At 41.4% G+C, this 20178-nt stretch overlaps 1 protein-coding gene across 1 annotated transcript in view; it reads right to left on the minus strand.

Moving 5' to 3' along the window:
* ELP2 (elongator acetyltransferase complex subunit 2) overlaps positions 1–20178 on the minus strand; it is an 81267-nt gene that overhangs the window by 53669 nt on the left and 7420 nt on the right. Inside the window, exons 3-6 of the mRNA XM_075921530.1 lie at positions 17291–17361; positions 14871–15027; positions 13317–13394; positions 2805–2869 (exon numbers count right to left, since the gene is read on the minus strand). Coding sequence (XP_075777645.1) covers positions 2805–2869; positions 13317–13394; positions 14871–15027; positions 17291–17361 — 371 coding nt within the window. The remainder of the gene's footprint in view (positions 1–2804; positions 2870–13316; positions 13395–14870; positions 15028–17290; positions 17362–20178) is intronic.

Consider the following 20178-nt stretch of genomic DNA (forward strand, 5'->3'; position numbering starts at 1 on the left):
TTAAATGAAGCGGCGATTATTTAAATCGTCGCTTCATTTTACTATGTCCGGTAGCCTAATCTACATGCCTCTGTCGCCAGAGGCACGTAGTCTAGACGTACCATTAGTGTCCAAGTTATTAGCGCACAAACTTACAAACATTCTACTTTATATATTAGATTAACAAATTCAGAACCAGAATTACCCATAGCAGAGCTGCTCAAACAGTGAATTTTAGGTCTTAATTTAATGCAAAGAAGGCCTCAGTCCATAAGCTGTGCATATCAGAGAAACGTCTTTTTATTTATTCTCTAGTACGTATCACACTTGTTTTAGATATATTTTTTTTTAAAAATCATACCACATGTTTGGAAGACCTTGACAGAAAGACTTGTCAATGGAAGAAATTAAAAAAAGTTCCCAAAAGCCAGAAGGGCACAAACATTTTACAATTCTGATAGGAGCTATCAAATATACAGTTAGAACTCCATCATATATCCTCATCCCTTACTTAATTATATGAAGAGCTAAAAGTGTGTCATTTGGAACATGGAAACATTATTTTTCACACAAGTCATAACTTGCTGGATATCAAGTGCTTCAAAGGTTCAGAAGCACTGAACACAGAAGGCATTTTTAATGGGGAATGCCAAATTCCAAAAAGAGTAATAATGTAATTATAATTAGACTATGATAGACACACACTTTCACTTGAATTAATTCTTTTCAAATTATATACTAAATGTATGGATACCCTTTAGAGAAAGAGATGCATAATTACTCCATTTCAGAGGTTGAACTGAAGCAGGTTTTCTTTTCATAAAAATCTTCTTAAAAATCCCTGAGATATCCATGTGCGAAACTGACTTACCTGTATTTCATGATTACCTAAAAATCATAGAATCATATAAATATAGGGCTGGAAGGGACATCAAGAGGTCATCTTAGTCCATCTCCCTCTTGCTAAGACAGGACAGACTATCCATGTGAGGTTTGTCTACCCTGTCCTTAAGAACCTCCAAATTATAGGGTTTCCACAATCATCCTTGATAACTCATTCTACTGATTAACTATCCTTCTAGTTAGAAAGTTTTTTCTAACATCTAACCTAAATCTCCTTTGCTGTATATTAAACCCATTATACTTCTCCAAGTCCACTGAGGGTAGGACAACAACTCATCTCCATGCTCTTGATAACACTCCTCATATATGTTGAGGGCTATTATAAGGCCCTTCTTCAGTCTTTTCTCAAGACTAAATATGCCCATTTTTAACCTCTCTCATAGGTCATGTTTTCTAAGCCTTTTATTATTGTTATTGGACACCTCTGGCTTCTCTCCAATTTTGTCCACATCTTTCCTTAAACTATGATACTCAGAACTGGACAGAATACTGCAGCTGACACTTCACTACTGCCAACTAAAGTGAAACATTTACCTTCTGTGTCTTACATATGACATTCCTACTAATAAACCCCAGAATGACATTACTTTTTTTTTTTTTTTTTGCAATTGCACTATATTTTTAGTTCATATACAGTTTCTAATCCATTATAATCCCCAGATGCTTTTTTCCACAGTACTACCTTTCTAGCCAATTATTCTATATTTGTAATGGTTTATTGGATTTTACGAGTAGTACTCTGCAATTGTCTTTACTGAATTTCATCTTGTTGATTTCATGCCAAAATTCTTCTGAATTCTAATCCTGTCTCTCCCAAATGCATGCAACCTCTCCCAGCTTGGTGCCACTTGTAAATTTTATAAGTATACTCTCCATTTTTCAAATTCTTAATGAAAATAATGACTACCATCAGACCAAGGACAGATCCCTGCAGGACTTTACTAGATATGTCCTCTCACTTTCACAGAGAAGCATTTTAAAACTTTTTTAAGCACAGTTTTCCAACCAGTTGTGCCCCCACCTTGCAGTAAGTTCCCATAGACTACATTTCCCCATTTTGCTTATAAGAATGTCACATGGAACTATGTCAAAAGCTTTACTAAAATCAAGATACCACATCTAAAGCTTCCCTTCTATTCACTATGGCAGTAACCTATCAAAGGAGGAAATTAGGAACAAATCATGCCATACCAAGCTAACAAATCCATGTTCTTTATTCCTGATCACCCCATAATCCTCTTGGTGCTTACAAACTGTTTAATAATTTGTTCCATCCTCTTTCCAGATATTTAAATGAGGACCACTAATATATATATATATTACCAGGCTATCTCTATTCCCTCTTTTAAAAATAGATGCAATGTTCATCCTTCTCCAGATTTCTAATACTTCACACCTTGTCCTCCATGCAAATAATGGCGAGGAGTCCTGTGGCACCTTATAGACTAACTGAAGTGTAGGAGCATAAGCTTTCGTGGGCAAAGACCCACTTCATCAGATGCATGCTACCCCTCTGATACTTGACACCATGCAAATAATGGTTCTGCGGATTGCTTCAACTAGTTCTTTAAGAACCCTAGCATGGATTTCATCTGGCCTTAAAGTTTTCCCCCTTATTCTGAATTGTGTTGCTTGCCCCTCGTTTTGTTAATATTAAGCATGCTACGCATCTGTTCACAATTGTTTTAGTTAAGAGGGACTCAAAATAAAAAAATATTTCCATTTTCTTGTTGTCTTCCATTATTAGCTATAAAGCAAAGCGAAATACCTGAAACAGAACTTACATAAAGCTGTTTATATAATGGCTATCTGGGGAGAGATAGCAATTACAGAAGAAAAGAACAGCAGCACACAACAAAATAAATTAATCATAAAAGAAAGAATGAGTATTTACTTCAATACAGGAAATGAAGCAATATTACCTGCCCATTTTGTTGAATATACAAATGAATGTTGCAGTCGTCACCACCACAAGCTAATATTGGTACTGGAAAAAAAAGAAAAAAATTAACAGTGTGTTCGTAAAACTACAAGTTTTAATGTTCTGTGATATTTAGCTAAAGAAAACAGGCATCTGATAAAACCATAAATATAACTGAATAATATAATGGATATGATGTGACAATTATACAATTATTTTTACTACTTTCAGCCACTTCAAAGAAATAAGACTGATTTAAAAGCATCTAAAAGGGAAGTTTTGTTGTACATATATAGTATCTGCTACAAATACTGGAAGGTAGAATGTCAAGTACCTTTAATTTAAGTCTCCAGTATCTCTCTATTAAGTCCAGCTGTGACAGATGCACCAATTTCCTGCAGTATCTGTGGGAGATCTTACATAACATAAAAAATGGCCATATTGGGTCAGACCAATGGTCCATCTAGTCCGGGGGTGGGGGCAATAAGCAGCATATGGACTGGACATGGCTTGCCAGAGTTCACCCCGGCAGGCTGTCAGACACTTTATTTATCTGTGCGCCTGCAGGTACAGCCAATCACAGCTCCCTGTGTCCAGAGAAATGGCAGCAGAGAACCCAAAGCCTAAAAGATGATGCCCTTGCTGAACCACAAAGAGGGAATACAGGTGAGCTACCCTGAACTGTGACAAGAGGCATTAGGTTTCTAAGAAGTTTGTAGGATTTATTCTTTATATATCTATCTCCTCAACTCCAAAGCTTTGTCTTGATTTCTTAAACTTAAAAAACAAAAAGAACCAGGAAGAGAAGAAGAAAACCAATATGACTAAGCAGCAGATTGAAGACCTTATTTGAGCCTTCAGAAAATGGAAGGCCAATAATAAAGCTAATAAAGGGAAGCTTAAGTTACTGTAGGGATGTTAAGAATAACGTAATTCATTAATCGTGTAATCAACTAAATTTTTGTCAACTTCATGATTAATCAGTAAGGGTTAGCACTATTAACACTCAGTCTTGGCTCGTGCTGGGTCCCAGCAACTATCCCCACTGCAACTCTGCAATACAAGCACTTAAAGAGCTGGTGCACAGGCAAGCTGACACAGTCCCAGCTTGTGCCAAGACCCAGCATCAAATTCAACCATCACTGCACTACATAGCACTTTAAGTAGGGGTTGATGCCTAGGCTTATCAGGTAGTCAAGTAACTACTCAACTACCGTAAAGTTGCGAGTTTAGTGAGCACTTTTTCCCCCATTATTTAATGTCAAAGTCGGAGTGCGCATTATCCATAGGAGTTTTTTTTCCAAAGTTTTTATTAGGCGGTTCCACGGCACTTAATTAATCGCTGGAGACCAGAGGTTAACTTGATTTTTATTAGCATTGACAAGCAACTATATACACAGTTTCAAAAAGTTAAGTTAAACAAATGAAATCAACACTGCAGCGCAAATAAGCAAATACCGTATGTTAATTGATCTTCTACTCATCTTCGAAGCCCTTGAATTCGCGTTTGTTAGAATCTTCCTCGAACAGACTAGCAATATCTTCCAGGGTATAGCCCTCGACATCTTCATCCAGGTAATACAAATCATTGTCAGCTTCGCATACCGGTAATTCGCCCTCAGATGATTCATCGTTGCTCGGGTCCATCCACAGGGCACCATCCTCACTGCCATCCATAGAATTAGAGATGCTGCATTTCAGAAACCCCTTCCTGATGATAGCGGGATCAAATTCAACCCAGACATCCGCTATCCACTGGGTAACATCTTGCAGCGTCGGTGTTCGCATACGTCCACCTGCAGTAAATGTATGTTCACCTTCCAACAACCAGGTGTTCCATTTCCTGCCTAGTGCATCTTTTATTGGCTTGTTAACTGTCACGTCAAGCTGCTGCAATGTTTTGGTCATTGCACCAAGAATAATTGCCAAGTCTGTTTTGTCCTGCTGAAGCCTTTTCTTGATGGATGGCATACGATAACACCGAAATGCATCCAAAACTATTTGAGTCCGCTTTCTCATAAGTCCACCCGGCCGCTTCGCCCAAACCGTCTGTAGCCAATCAAGCATTAAAGCTTTGTCAATCCAGCCTTTAGGGTGAACACGCACGTGAATGGTGTTCGGGAATATAACATTCTTTGGCATTGTCTTGCACTTGAACACAATATAAGGAGGCAGCTTCGTTCCATCAGCCATGCAAGCAAGCATTACGGTAAACCTAGACTTTTCATGGCCTGTGGTAGCAATGGAGACAGTCTCGTCACCTTTCACTTCAAGCGTTCTGTTGTAGGGATTATCGAAATTTAATGGTGTCTGACCTGCATTATCAATTAATGAAAGGTCGTAGCAGTACTCCTTGCGTAGTTTTATGATAAACTTTTGGAACTGTAGTAGCTTGGTTTCTGAGTCCATTGGTAGCTTCTCTGCGATTGTTGTTCGGCATCGGACCGATAGTCTATGGCGATTCATGAACCGATTGCCCCAGCCATGCGAAGGTTTAAACCCGGCTGTGTTAGCGCACGTTTTAGCAATGGTCAAAGCCAGGGTGTTCCGCAACTCCTCCATGTGCCAGAGGCTGCATGCCGGGGCCTCCTTCCCCGACCACCACATCAGGGTCGGGGACGTGGACATGCCCGTCTACCTGGGGATGCGGCCTACCCCCTACAGCCCTGGCTGATGAAGCCATACATGGGGCACCTCAACCCCTCTTGGCAGGCCTTCAATGCCAGGCTTACCAGGGCCCGCATTGTGGTTGAGGGGGCCTTCGGACGCCTGAAAGCCCGATTTAGATGCCTCCTCACCTGCCTTGACCTCGCCGATCACAATATCCCTCCCATGGTGGCAGAATGTTGTGTGCTGCACAATTTATGTGAAAGGAAGGGAGGAGGCTTTCCTGCCAGCCTGAACGGCTGAGGCTGAGCGTATGGCTGGCCAGTACACACAGCCCCACACCGCCGCCATCCAGGAGGTCCAGTGGGGGGCTGTCCAGATCCAGGAAGCCCTGTGGGAGAGCTTCCAGGTGGAGGAGGACTGAACTCTCCCTGCATGCCCCACTGGGGCCTTCTACCACCCTCCCCCCTCCCTAATCCCCCTTCCTAATGTAAAATAAAAACACCTGTTTTGCCAAAAAAAACCTCTCTTTATTGTACAACTGGAACAAGTACTGTAGCCAGACCATGCCCCTTTAAGGGCTTCGGGGCCGGGAGGGGGGCAGAAGAATTTCCCTGGTTTGGCCCAGAGTAGCCACCAGGGCAACCTGGGAAGGGAGAGCCTCCAACTCATTTGAATTAAGTGGCTACACAGCCCTTAATTTGAACTACTTAATTCGAACTAGGTGTTACTTCTCGTAGAATGAGGTTTACCTAATTCGAATTAAGCTCAAAAAAGCAGTTTGCATGTGTAGCCCCTATTAAAGTTAATTCGAACTAATGGCTGTTAGTTTGAATTAACTTTGTAGTGCAGACATATCCTTAGAAGATTACAAGTTTTATTTTAAATTTTGAAGTGAATAAATCATTACTTCAACATTTATATACAAAGTGCTATACTAATATATTCCGGTAAGGTATTACAAAGAGAGAGTCTAATATGTACTCCCTCCACAATAGACAAAGAACTAATCCATTGCTTCGCAGCATAAATTTTTCAGATAGTGTTATCCTGATGAATATGCAGTACAGACCCTTTATTATTTCTGACAGCGATTCAGACTGCAGGTCACAAGAATTTATTGTAATTTTCCAGCCTTGTAAACTTCATGTCAACAACTACCTACTCACACATCTAAGGAAAAAATATCTATGAGTTAAAATTATTCAAATTGCAAATGGAAATATTGCTTTTGATATCACACTGCCTTCAGGTTACGACAGCATTTTCAAATTGCACAATGTATTTTTGTATATAACTCTAAAAGATTTGAAAACTTCATAAACCAAACAAATTGACTTGCCTGCTCTGAAGGCATAACAATAGAAAAAAGTGAGTTAAATACTGTAGCACACAACTAGATGGCTATGAATATACCTACATTTGTCCCATTAAATGCTTCATGCATGTACTGTGCTATACTGTTAGACTGATCTCTTAATGAAGAAGTTATATGGTGTAGGCCCAAGCATGCCCTGATACAGTTTTACACATGCATGGACAGAAGGTTGTTCCTATCTTATTCAGCTGAGGAAATACTCTGTTGGCAACATTGTCTCAAGATACAAAATGGCTGACACTTTAATTATCTGATGAAAAAAATCTCTTCCCCACTAAACATTCAGGGCAATTTTGGAAGGGCATCCATCTCGGGCTTATTTTCCTAGCATTTCAAAAACAGCTGTATTCATATTCATAACACACTCACTACTTATATAAAATACTGGGAGGTGCTCAGATACTTTATATGGCCCCCATTTCTGTAATATGGTAATTTATCTTGCTCGGTAAGTTTAGAGCGGCTCAAGATGTTTTTATGTGTATTCCACTCAAGATGCACATGCGTTTCTTGAAACTTCGAAGGATTTCTGTTACCAGTGTCTGTCAGAGAATGCCTATAACCTTATTCCCCTTATGCTCTCAACAGAGGGCACATGCAATGTTGCAGACCAACCATCTGCTCAGTTTCTGTTCTACCGGAGCCTTTGGAAGGATCTGCAACAAAAGGGAAACAAAGTGGGTAGTGGAATACAGATAGGAACCACACAGTTCAAAGAATTCGTTACTCTACAAGGTAAAGTACTTCACACACTGTGTGTATTCCACTCAAGGTGACTCAGAGGCAACAATCATTGAGGAGGGTACAAGGAACTGTGCTGCACCACAGTTTGTAGGACTGCTCCACTGAAGGTTATATCTTTTGCAGAAGCTTGTACCATGACATAATGCCTTGTCAAGGTGTAAAAAGAGCCCCAAAATGCAGCTTTACAGATTTTTAGGAGAAAGAAATCTCAAAGCAAAGCTACCAATGTAGCCTGGATTCTGATCAAATGGGCCCTCATACTTTACAAGAGAGGGGTTGCTATCAACTCCTACCAAAGCAGGATGTAGAGTGAAATTCACTAAGAAAGTCTCTGACAGAATACTGCTGAACCATATGAAAAGGGAAGCAAAGGAGACAAATAGTTTAGTGGATTTCCAGAAGGGTTTTGTCCTCAGCAGGTAAAAGCCAAGACTCAATGGACGTCCAAGTCTGTAACTTCCTATCCTCTGTGGTGGCATGGTTCTTTGGATTAAAAAAACAAAAACAGGTCAATGGATGACCTGCTTCAGATGGATTAAGATCAATCTCAAGGAAACCTTGCCTTGTGAACAGGAGCGGCTCGAGGAGAGCTGCTGGCAACTGACGCCTTAGGTGGAATGCACAATCAGCGCCCCCGCCTCCACAGCCCTCAATGGCGTGATGTCATCATTGGGCATTGCGTTAAACGCGGCACCCTAGGCAACTGCTGAGGTTGCCTACATCCATGGGCCGCCACCCTGCTTATGAAAGACCTTTTAGGGCAGTTGTTCCAGAAAAGCCTCCAAGCTCAGTTACTATTCTGGCTGAGGTTCTTGCAACCAAAAAGGCAATGATCAGACAAATGAAGGAACATGAGGATAAAGGTTCAAATGGAGCTTTCATTAATGCTGCCAGGACAAAACCATTTTTTTAAAGAATACAGGGTCATACCTATAGAATGGGAGACTCTAAACTAGAAGCAATGACTCTCAAAGAGGGAGAAGGTTCATTGTAGATAATCAGCTCAACATGAGATCCTAGTGTGACATTTGGCCAAAAGAACTAATGCAATCCTGGAATGCATAAACAAGGGAAGCTATAGTAGGAGTAGAAAAGGTATCTTACCTCTGCATTTGGCACTGATGTCAACACCAATGGAATACTATGTCCAGTTCTGGTGTCCACAGTTAAAAAAAAAATTGAAAAATTGGGGAAAGTTCAGAGAAGAGCTACAATGATGAAAGGGTTATAAAACATGCCTTATAAACTCAATCTATTTATCTCAGCAAAGAGAATGTTATGGGATAACTTGATTGTAGTCCAATAGTACCTAAACTGGAAAAAACATTAAATAATGGGCTCTTCAATTTAGCAGAGGAAGATAAACAACAATCCAATGACTGGAAGCTGAAGATGGACAAGTTCAGACCAGAAATAGGGTACTATTTTTTAATGAAGAGAGTAATTAACCACTGGAACAATTTATCAAGGTGAATTTTCCATCACTGATCATTTTAAAATCAAGATTGGATGTTCTTCTAAAAGATATGCTCTAGAAATAATTCTGAGGAAGTTCTATTATGGGTAAATCTGTACGATATCAGAGGTCAGACTAGTTTGCCTTGGAATCTTAATGATTCACTAAACAGATCGATGCTCTCGAAAGTCAGATCCTCCACAGTGAACTGGTCAGAGAATTATTACTGTAACTAATAAACTCAGGCTTGATTGTTAAAATGTTGGTACTTTGCAATCAAGAACTGTTAAATTTGCAAAAATGAAGTTCTTCCTTTGAGAAAGATCTAGACATTTAGCTTCTTCACCTGTGGACTTGGCTCAGGGTTGGTAGATGCTTGTTACTTTTAATGACAGCCTGCACCACTAAAAATATGAAGTGAGCTGTGAAATATTCTGTCCTCTTCAATGGTACAAAATATTTTCCCTCCCATCTTTTCAAAGTGGGAGCACAAGTGGCTGGAGTATGCTAAACTGTCTGAATCTCATTCATAAGGCAGTTACACCTTACTGGCGGCAGCACTCTCAAGGATACACTGTAGCTTATAAAGATGTCCTCCTGTATTTCCTCCAGGGGAATCAAGAGAGAGTCTGTGATTCTCCAAAGGTAATATAACCATCAGGTGATAAAGGCAAGACAGGAGTGACTGCTTCATCTGGTGAGAACAGTAATAATCTACAGAAGTTAATGGTTCCAGCTATTTGGGTTGCATCTCTTCCTCAAGAGTACAGGCAGTCCCCGGGTTACATGGATCCGACTTACATCAGATCCCTACTTACAAACGGGGTGAGGCAACCCCGCACTAGCTGCTTCCCCCCAGCAGACCAAGGAGATGCAAAGCTAGCGCCCCTCCCCAGCAGACCAGGGAGACGCAGAGTGGCTTTTCTCAGCAGACACCTCATCTTGAGAATAAAGGACTGAGGGAAGTGAGGTGTGGGAGAATAAAACTGAGCTCTGGAGAAATGTTTGGCTAGAGTTTCCCCTACAATATGTACCAGTTCCGACTTACATACAAATTCAACTTAAGAACAAACCTACAGTCCCTATCTTGTACGTAACCCGGGGACTGCCTGTATTCCTGGACATGCTGAGGTTCCTCTCCAGCTGAAGAAGCCTTTCTTTACTCTTACTGAGACACTACATATTTGGGATGTCTCACATGGATCCCAGGAACCATTGTAAGTCTACTGCAAGAGCTCATGTGTTAGTCCCCATGAGGGAGATTACTGCTGATCCCAAGTCAAGTAGCTACCTGTGAGAATGGGAAAGTTCCCATGAGATCTTGGAGACTCTATTAGGCCTGACCTTCCACTTTGAAAAGGATGATGAAGCCCTCCCCTTGATTATGAACTCATCTCAGCTTGCTCTTCAAATCCTGGGTCTTATCCCTGATTCCTACCGCCAAGTCTCCTGATGAGGTCTCCTGATTTAGGTTCTGACTCTTGGCTTGACTTCTGTGTCTAACCACAAAGCCTGATTCCTGTTGCTAGACCAGGTTTTCTCAACCTTTTTTAATAAAGTACCCCTTTTCAAAACAAAAAATTATCAGTACCCCCAGTACCTACAGTTTTCAGACATAAAATTTTTGTCTACCATTACAACACATCTGTTTAAACAACTTAGTTGTAGCCAGCAAGGCAATGAATTTTTGGATGTAAAAAGTACAAAAATAATAAAACGCTGTAAAACTTAAAACAAAAATTCAGTTTTCTCCAAATTTCAGTTGTGTTGACATACCTCCCAGATCTCTCTTGAGTACCCCTAAGGGTACTCAGACCATTGGTTGAGAAACACTGTGCTAGACCAAACCACCCAGCTGATATTCTGCCACTCAAATATGACTGGGGATATAACTATGCAGGAGAAAAACGCATTTCATGGACATTAGACTCCATTCAGCCTCTTCCCTCCTTCCCCACTCGCATGAGTTTAGGATGGACAAATTCATCAAAGGATCCACTATTAGCCAGCAGAAGCAGCATCAAGCAGCCACATCACAAACTTATGATGCCGTCAGTGATATGCCCACCTGCTTTCTACAATTTTTACTCTGGACATTCTCTTCTTTATGCTGATATGGCAGTTTAATTGAACTCCCTCCCACTTTCATCACACTGCACCTTACACTCATATAACATCTCTCATCCCACTTTTCTCTGCCACTATCTCCTTGCCCTCCTCAACCTCCTTTCTGATCATCTTACTCCACTCTAGGGATGTAAAATTTCGATTAATTGGCTAAACAAACAGTCAATGCAATTTGCATTGACTATCTGATTAGTCAATAAGGACACTTCCGCCTTTGAAGTGTAGCTGTTGCTACACTTGAAAGGTGAAAGCTCTGCAGGCAGCCTGGGGCTAGCAGGAGACTGAAGTGGCATTTCAAAGTGGCAGCGCTGCATAAAGCCCGGGGTCTGGCCCTGAGTTCCACACGACACTGCTGCTTTGAAGCACTCCATTCCCTTTTTCTTGCTGTTTCTTTCTAATAGAGGCAGCAAGAGGGGGAAGCAGTTAGTTGACTTGTGTGTTGACTATCCGATAACCATTCGCTTATTGGATAGTCAACTAATCGTTCACATCCCTACCCCACTCCCTGCAATGTCTTTTTTCCTTTCTATGCCTAGTTAGCTAATATAATCCCAACAAAAGTCACCCCAAAAACATTCATCAACTCACATGACATTGGCAGACTATCACACTGTTCACTCTGCTTATAGCTCAGTTACACATTCTCTTTCTATCTTGTCTACTTAGTCTTGGCCCCAAAGTTTACAATCTAGCTCAGGTTCTGCCTAGCACAATAGGTTTTCTAGAAGCTACTGTAATACAAATATCAGATAATAGTTAGCAACAACAAAACCTGACATCCTGCAGTGATGCCTTTGTATCAGCCAGTTTAAAAACCAGCTTCATCCTAGGGATGTTAAGTATCAGCTAATTAACTAATCGGGTAGTCAATAAATGGATGGAAGGAGCACTCCTACAGCAGCTCTGCACTTTTAAACCGACTCTCCCCAGCACCAGCTCCTGCTCCCACTTCTGATACATTTGCCACTTCTGATACAGAGGCGGGGGAGAGCATGAAGACACTAGTTGAGTACTCACTCGACTAGTCACTTACATCCCTACTTCCCACACAATCACTTACATCCCTACTTCCCGCCCACCCTGGGGGCAGCCACCACCAACTTCCCAAGGAATGGAACTGGCACCCTTGGAACACAGGAAGGATAAGGGGGGCCCTGAAGGTAGGGTCATTGGGGGCTACTCCAGTGGCACAGTGGATAAGATACCTGCCTCTGATACCTGATTCAGAGGCAGCAGCCCCTGTCCGCAGGGCACCCAAACTCTCTGCAGACGGTGGCTACTCCACAGCAGCAGCCCCTCTCCATGGGGGTCCAAGCTCTCTTCGGGCAGATGCTGCTTCATGAGATGCTGGAGCAGCCTCTGTCTGTGGAGAGCTTGGACCACTCCCCATGGACAGGAGTTGCTTTCGCGGAGCAGCCTCTGTCCATGGCATGCTCTGCAGTAGCCTCCCCTACCCCTCCCCACCCTACCCCCCGTGTGCAGATAATTCAGGGAAAAGGGGGGAAAGTGGAGCCAGTGTTGAAGGAGATCCAGCTTTTAAGCCGGCTCCCTCTGAGCACTGGCTCCTGCCTCCCCCTCCTCCCCACCTCTGCAGGAGGAATCAAGGAAGGAGGCAGGCAGATCCGAGGAGACAGAACGCACGGAGAGCCGGCTTGAAAGCCAGCTCCTTGCATGTAGCAGCTCCCACCCACCCCCCTCACTCTCTGCTCTGCAGGAGGGGGGAGGATGCGTGTAGTCAACAGGATTAACCAACAAGCCTTGGCTTATCGGTTAATTGTGTAGTCAGCTACACATTGACATCCCTAGCTTCAAGGTGCTGCAGGAACTGTTCCTCACTTTCAAGAGAGCTTAACTCCTTCCTACCATTGCTGGGGGATGCTATATCATGCCCTAGCTTTATGAATCTATAACTGGCTTCTGCTTCACAATGCAACTAAAAAATCCACCAACATAGAATATATGCTCTATCAAGACTGTTTTGGAAGCCTTAAAACTAAGCAACATTGTTTGAACTACAACATTGTTTAATCTCCAAATTAAATCTATTCAGATGTAAAGCCAGGGGTGGTTTCTTATTAAGATGTGAGTATTCCTATGCTCTGTGTGTCCAAAATTAGCTAACTGCAAACACACTTTTTCACTTCTTTTTAAATGTACCATTTCTTCTGGGCTAAGTATTCATGATGTGTAGCTGTACTTACTATCACTGCCAGGCAAGAATGATAAGCAGACATCCATGACAAGTCCATTTCCAAATTCCAGGATCTGAAGGCATTTAGCTGAAAAATTAGAGTAAAGAATGTTGGACTCAAATTAACACTGTAGGGGGAGAGGACAGGACATTGTTTTGTTTGATTAACAATTTTCATTACCAAAAAAAGATAAGTTTAAGGGAACTAGAAACCGCTATGAAAATAACCATCAAGTTTAGTACCCCAACATTTTGTTTATAGGTCATCTATTACAATTTAATTAGCTTGTCTATTAAGACTAAGATCTTGGGGCAGACTGACTTTTTGTTGTACACGAGGCTTATTACAATGGGGCGCTAATCTCTGATTGGGACTTCTAAGATCTGCCTAATAAAACAAAACCCCACAACTAAGAACCAGGAAATTACAAGTTCTAGAATCACTCTTGATTAAATGTTAACAATTCTGTAACCTTCACAATCATTATTATTAAGCAAGGTATCAATGAAAGGTTACATAAGCTGGGAATAAAATTTAGATCTCTAATAAGGAAAACCAACATCTCACACAGCATACCAGACCAGTGTAGCTGTCTGTAAAATGGGGCTAATCATCTTAACGTAAGAAACCCATCATTCCCACTGCAGAGGAGAGCACAGCTCCAAAAACAATGAAGTTACCCAATACAGAACTTGTCCTTGAGCTGGCCCAGAATGCTACCTGGCTGGGGAGGATAGAACAAACCCCTAGCTTTGTTTATGCCTCCTGGCCACTCTCTGCTGTGTCAAAGGAGATCCTGTGCACCTGAGGTCTTGTGATCCATGTGGCCTCAGCTGCAATACCCAGGAGCCTAAACATATTTCTTGCTCCACTCAGGCACTGCCTAAGTGCAAAATGAGCTCTGTCCCCGCAATAGCCCCCATTAGATAAAATCCATTCATCAAGAGATGGCTCCAAGAAACCCTTGTTAAAAGAAGCCTAGTAATCTTTGGGGGTGGATGGTTTGGGGAAGCTTGCTTGTTTTGTTTCGTTTCAAGTCAGGAACATTGCTTTTACCTCATTTTTCTTTTCAGGCATAAAAAAAGCCCCAAAGCCCTGCCAAAAGCAGAAACTCTCAGTATGCCCCCTGCATGGGATTAAAGGCAAAGAATATTGGAGAATTCCAAAAGAGGTGCAGTTCTAGCCCCAGCATGCTGCCAAAAATTATTAGTCTGCACCCATGCTCCAAGAAAAACGGGAATGCCAAACAATTCACACTGGTGGACGTAAAAGGTATGTGAGAAAGGTGTTTTTCTAACTGACATCCTTGTAAATTCAGCATGGACCCACGATGGGTTCTATTTTACATCAATGGCAATGGTTCTGCAGGGCATATAAGGCCTTGAGTTACCCCAGAGCTTTCAGTGAATAGGTCTGACTGCTCTCAAGAAACAGAATCCAGCTCACACCCTGTCTTAAGCAAAGATTCTTCAGAGACTTCAGTGTAACAGAGATATTTAACATGCATACATTCATACAATTTTACAGTCAGTCTTCAAGCTATCACATTGTAAAGAAATTTACCTTCTGAACCTTGTTTGGACCAGATTCTGACGGTAGAATCAGAAGCAGCAGAAGCTATTAGTAGCTTTAAATCTGTCTTTGACTCATCTGTCTGGTAAACAGCATCCACAGCACAAACAGCTTCTGAATGGCCTTCAAGATGAATGCATTTCACGAGCTGAACATGACAGAAAGTTACATGAGATTACACAAAATATAAATATAAACTTAACAGAAAACAGGAAACTTTCTGGTATGTGGACATTTAATTTCCTGTAAATGTTTAGAAGAGGGCTCTAATAATTACATATTAAAACTAACAACTTATGTGGGCTAACTTACCAAGATTTGCTTACATTCAGCTTGGCGGGGGAAGGGGGGGAGGGAGGCAGGGGGCAATAGCTAACTAGATTACAGTATATGTATTTCTTAAAAGGAAAACTTTGCCAGATTACAAAAGTCATAAAAAATCATTAGAAAAAGCTAGTTAATGAAAAGTGCAAAACGTATCAGGGAAGTTTATTTTCCAAAAGGCTCATAAGAATACGGAGTACATTACTGACTGAGACTTGAAGCAGTGAGTATAGTTGGGGGCAGGTCTACACTAGCATTTAAACCAATCTAACTTCCATTTATACAATTTCATGAAAACCAATTCAAATATACTAGAAGTGCTTGATTGACACAGATCTAGCTCAACACAGTGTAGGTCTTTTGAAAACTGACAAAGATCTGAACTCAATTGTTAAACCTTCTACGACTTAAACCCACTATATCAGTGTCTCTTAAACTTTTTAAGACCGAGGAACACCAAATAATTGTTTTTATGAGTAACACCAAGGATTTTTTTTGTTGAGGGGGAAAAAAAAAAAGAGTCTGGGGGGAGTTATTGATCCCCCCCCCAAAAAAAGGTCACCTGCCCCTTTAAGGGCAGCCATTTTGAACTCTGTTTAAGAAACACTGCGCTATATTCTACCGCTGTGATGCAAACAACTGCAACAATCTTCTTTACACATATAATTTGGAATAAAGTCTAAGTGCTAGAAGATCAGGAACACAGTCTGGCTTATGGTCCATCAGCCATATTTCAGCCTCTTCTTCATATACTGAGCTCAACCATTGAACTTTATTTTTGTGATCAGTCATACTAGCTAAGACAGAGAAAGGCACTGTAGAATCTCAGACCTTTATTTATTACAGGTAGGACCTCTCTAATCCAGGACTCTCTGTTCCAGCAACATCTGTGGTCCAACAGGACCATGGATGGTGCTGAACCAGAGAGAGCGCACAAGCAGCAGCCGGGGCCGGGAGGGGAGCCAGGTGACTGAAGACTAGCTCGGCAGCTAACAGTCGAGCGGCCCCCCTGGGAGAGTGTGGAACTTGGTAGCAGCGGGCCAGGGTTGACCTCCCCTGGTCTGGCAAACTCAGGTCCCGAGGGTGCCGGACCAGGGAGGTCCAACCAGTATTATTTATTACTATTATTATTATTATATCTGTGGTTCCAGTTTCAGTTTTTGGTAAGTTAGCTAAATTAAGACTTCCATCAGCCTGCAATCTGTCAAACTGCTTTAAAACCTTCCTTCAATTGCTTTTGTAAATTTAATGTCACTCTGTACTTTTATGCAAAATACATGATACATTTTGATCACAGCCCTCCTCATGCTGGGTGAAAATATCAACATATGTATGGTAGCTAGATGCAAATGTACAGATACAATGTTCCTGACAGTTTTTCTGAGCGTCACTGAGAAGGAGGAGCATCAATCCTCCTTTTTCAACCAAATGGAAGAGTGATAGTGACATTAGAATTTTCGAACTTCTATAATGCACTTCAAGACTGTGATAGGTTTAACTTCCTAGCCAAGAAGTATTAAAATCTTTCAGCCTCCAAACTGCCTTTTCCACACTCCTTCCAATTTCTCTATTCCTCTGGTAATAAGGTTCCTTTTATGTAAATGCTCTATTTCAGTTGTGGATTCACCAGATGCAACTAGAGAAGAGTGAAGAGAGATACAGAAATGCTGTTCCTGACAAACAGAACTATATAAATTGGGTCTCACACTAAGGGTGAAGAGATTATGGGAAAGATATGTTCTGATGATGGAGAGTGAAATCTGAAACAAGCTAGATAAATATATGCATTTTTTTAAAAAATGAAGCCAATTTTAAATCACTCAAGACAGCAGAAGAGATATTCAAGAATAGGATTAAATGTAATCATGTGGCAGAAGATAGCAACTTTCTGCTAAATGCAGAAGTTCTAAAACAGCCCTGGAGGAGGCACGTAAGAGTTGCAATACTCTAGGTCAGATAAAAAGGCATGAATAAAGAGTTCCGAGATTTAGACAGAAGTAATTTAACTTACTAAATATTTCATGGGTACTATACTTAAAAATAAAAATTGATAGTTTAAAAAAGACAATATGAATATTTCTGCTTACCTGATTATTCTGTGTTTTCCATACAATGACCTGCTTATCAGAACCTCCAGAAATTAATTCTGTCTCAGCAGCTAAAAAAAAGGTTTACATTTGTATTACATGAACATCTCCTATTTTTATTGCTACTATAAAATAACAGTTACTTTAGTCACTAGAAAAAGCTACTTGATATGTATTATAGAATCCATTTCCCTAACGACATGAGAGCTGGTACAACTAAGAATGCTAAGTGCTGTTCAAAATAAGGAAAATCATTGAATATATATGTAAAAAAAATCCACAAACTTTAATGCTTGCAAAGTTTTATAGGAATGCGGTCAATGGCGTGCTTCTTAAAATGCACTCAAGAAACTTAACTGTAATTTAATTCAAGGTTGTTGGGTTTTTTTTGTTTTGTTTTTTGGTTTGGAGAGTCTTTTAAGACACCGATTTATAGAATCAGAAATATAGGGCTAGAAGCAACCTCAAGAAGTCACCGAGTCCAGCCTTCTGTGTCGTGGTAGGGCAAGTAAAACTAGACCATCCCTGACAAGAGTTTATCCAACTTGCTTTTAAAAGCTTCCAATGATGGGGACTCCAGGATCCTTCCCCCAGAACCTTACTCCATAGTTTATCTACCCTTATACAGATAAAAAGTTCGTCCTAATATTTAAACTAAAGATTCCTTGCTACAGATTAAGCCCTTTACTTCTTGTCCTACCTTCAGAGGACATGGAGAACAATTGATCACCATCCTCTTCATGAGCAGCTTAACGTATTTAAAGACTGTTGTCAGGTCGCCCCTCAGTCGCTCTCTCTCAAAACTAAACATGCCCAGTTTTTTCAACTTTTCCCCATATGTTGGGATTATGCTGCTCTACTCTGGCCTCCTTCCAATTTGTCTACGTTGTTCCTAAATTGTAGTGCCCAGAGCTGGACACAGTACTCAACATGGGGCCCCACCAAATAGAGCAGGACAGTTACCTCCTGTGTCTTACATATAAGGCTCCAGTTAATACAATGATGCATCAAATTGATGGCTCATTTAGTTTGTGTTCCACAATAACCCACAGAACCTATTCAGCATTACTACTGTCTACATAGTTAGCCCCCATTTTGTAACGGTTCCTTTGATTTTTCTTGCCTAAGTAAAGTACTTTGCACGTCTCTTTTTTGAATTTTCTCTTGTCAAATTCAGACAAATCCTCCCATTTGTCACGGTCATTTTGAATTTTAAATCTGTCCTCCAAAATGCTTGCAACCCCTCCCACTTGCTGTCATCTACTAATTTTATAAGCATATTCTCTACTCAATCAGCCATATCATTAATAAAAATATTGACTAGCACTGGAGCAAAGACTGATCCCTGTACGACCTCACTAGACACCTCTTCCCAATTTCAGAGTAAATCATTGCTAACTCTCTTTGCTATTCTTTGAGTATGGTCTTTCAACCAGTTGTGCCCCCACCTTACAGTAAAGTCATCTAAACCACATGTCCCCTGTTTGCTTATGAGACTGTCACCTGGAGTTGTGTCAAAAGGAGGGACCCAGTGGGTTTCCACTGCCTCTCTCCCATTGAAATTCACAAGAGCCACGGGTGGCTCTTGTACATTTCAAAGGGAGAGGAGCAGCAGTCGGAAGGGCTGTGAGCAGGACTGTTGCAATCCCCACTCGCACCATTTGCCCACTGCTCTCTGTCTCCCCTGCTCCTGCAGAGACAGTGCTGGGGGAACCGGCTTTTAAAATGGATCCCGCTCCCTCCCCCTATTGCTGCCTCTCTCTGATAGTCAAGTTCCTGAGGGTGCATCCCTGACCATCTTGACTAATAGCCACTGATGGACCTATCCTCCAGATAGGAAATTATCTAACCCTTTTTAAAACCCTATTATAGCTTGGCCTTCCCAAGATCCCATGGTAATGAGTTCCACAGGTTACCTGTGCACTGTGTGAATTTTTTTTCTTTATACCTGCTGCCTACTAATTTCATTGGGTGGCCCCAGATGTGTTATGTGAAGGAGTAAACAGCACTTCTTTACTTCCTCCACAAAATTCACTATTCTATAGTCCTATTGTACCTCCTCTTAGAAGTCTCTTCTTTTCCAAGCAGAACAGTCACTTTCTTTTTAATTTCACCTTATACTAGAAATGTTAAAAAGCAGTAAATTAGGTAACCACATAACCATTAAAAATCTTAGTGTTTACATGGTTACACACTGCAGGCTGTGTAGTATAAAGTTTATATTGCAGAGCCTGCATTGCAGCCACTCCTTGGGAGCAGGGCCGGCAGCTAGTGCATGCCAGGAGCCAGCTCCCGGCCCCATTCCCAGGGAGCCAGCTTCACCAAGGGCTCTGCAGTATAAAGTTTATACTGCAGAGTCTGCAGCATAGGGAAGCAGTCAGCTCACACCTGACACTGCAGTCCCAGGTAGCTTGCTGCCGCTCTACACCGCTGGTTCTGTATCAGAGGCAGAAGCTTGGGATAGCAGCTCTCCCTGGGAGCTGCTGAGTAACCATTACGGTAACCGATAAGCTCATGCCAAAACTGATAAGCTCATCCCAACTGGATTGGAACAGCTTTCCCACCGCAGACAATACTGCTCTGGCTGGGCTGGAGCGTCCCTACGAGCAGCATGCCCAGGTATGGCCCACCACAGTTGGGGGCTGCTCCAGCCCCTAATGGTTAATGGATTAAGCATTAACATCCCTAGTTTCAACCAATTTGCTTGTTACTGAAGTTGATCTTCCTAGCTGGTAACCACCTCCAGTGTCTTTTTTTTTTTTTAAACTGGTGTCACATTAGCTATCCTCCAACCAGCAACTACAGAAGCCAGTTTAAATGATAAATTACATAACACCATTAGTAGCACTTCAATTTAATATTTAAGTTCCTTCAGAACTCTTGAGTGA

The sequence above is a fragment of the Pelodiscus sinensis genome, chromosome 2 (genome assembly GCF_049634645.1).
Source record: "Pelodiscus sinensis isolate JC-2024 chromosome 2, ASM4963464v1, whole genome shotgun sequence".
In the NCBI taxonomy this organism is placed as follows: domain Eukaryota; kingdom Metazoa; phylum Chordata; order Testudines; family Trionychidae; genus Pelodiscus; species Pelodiscus sinensis.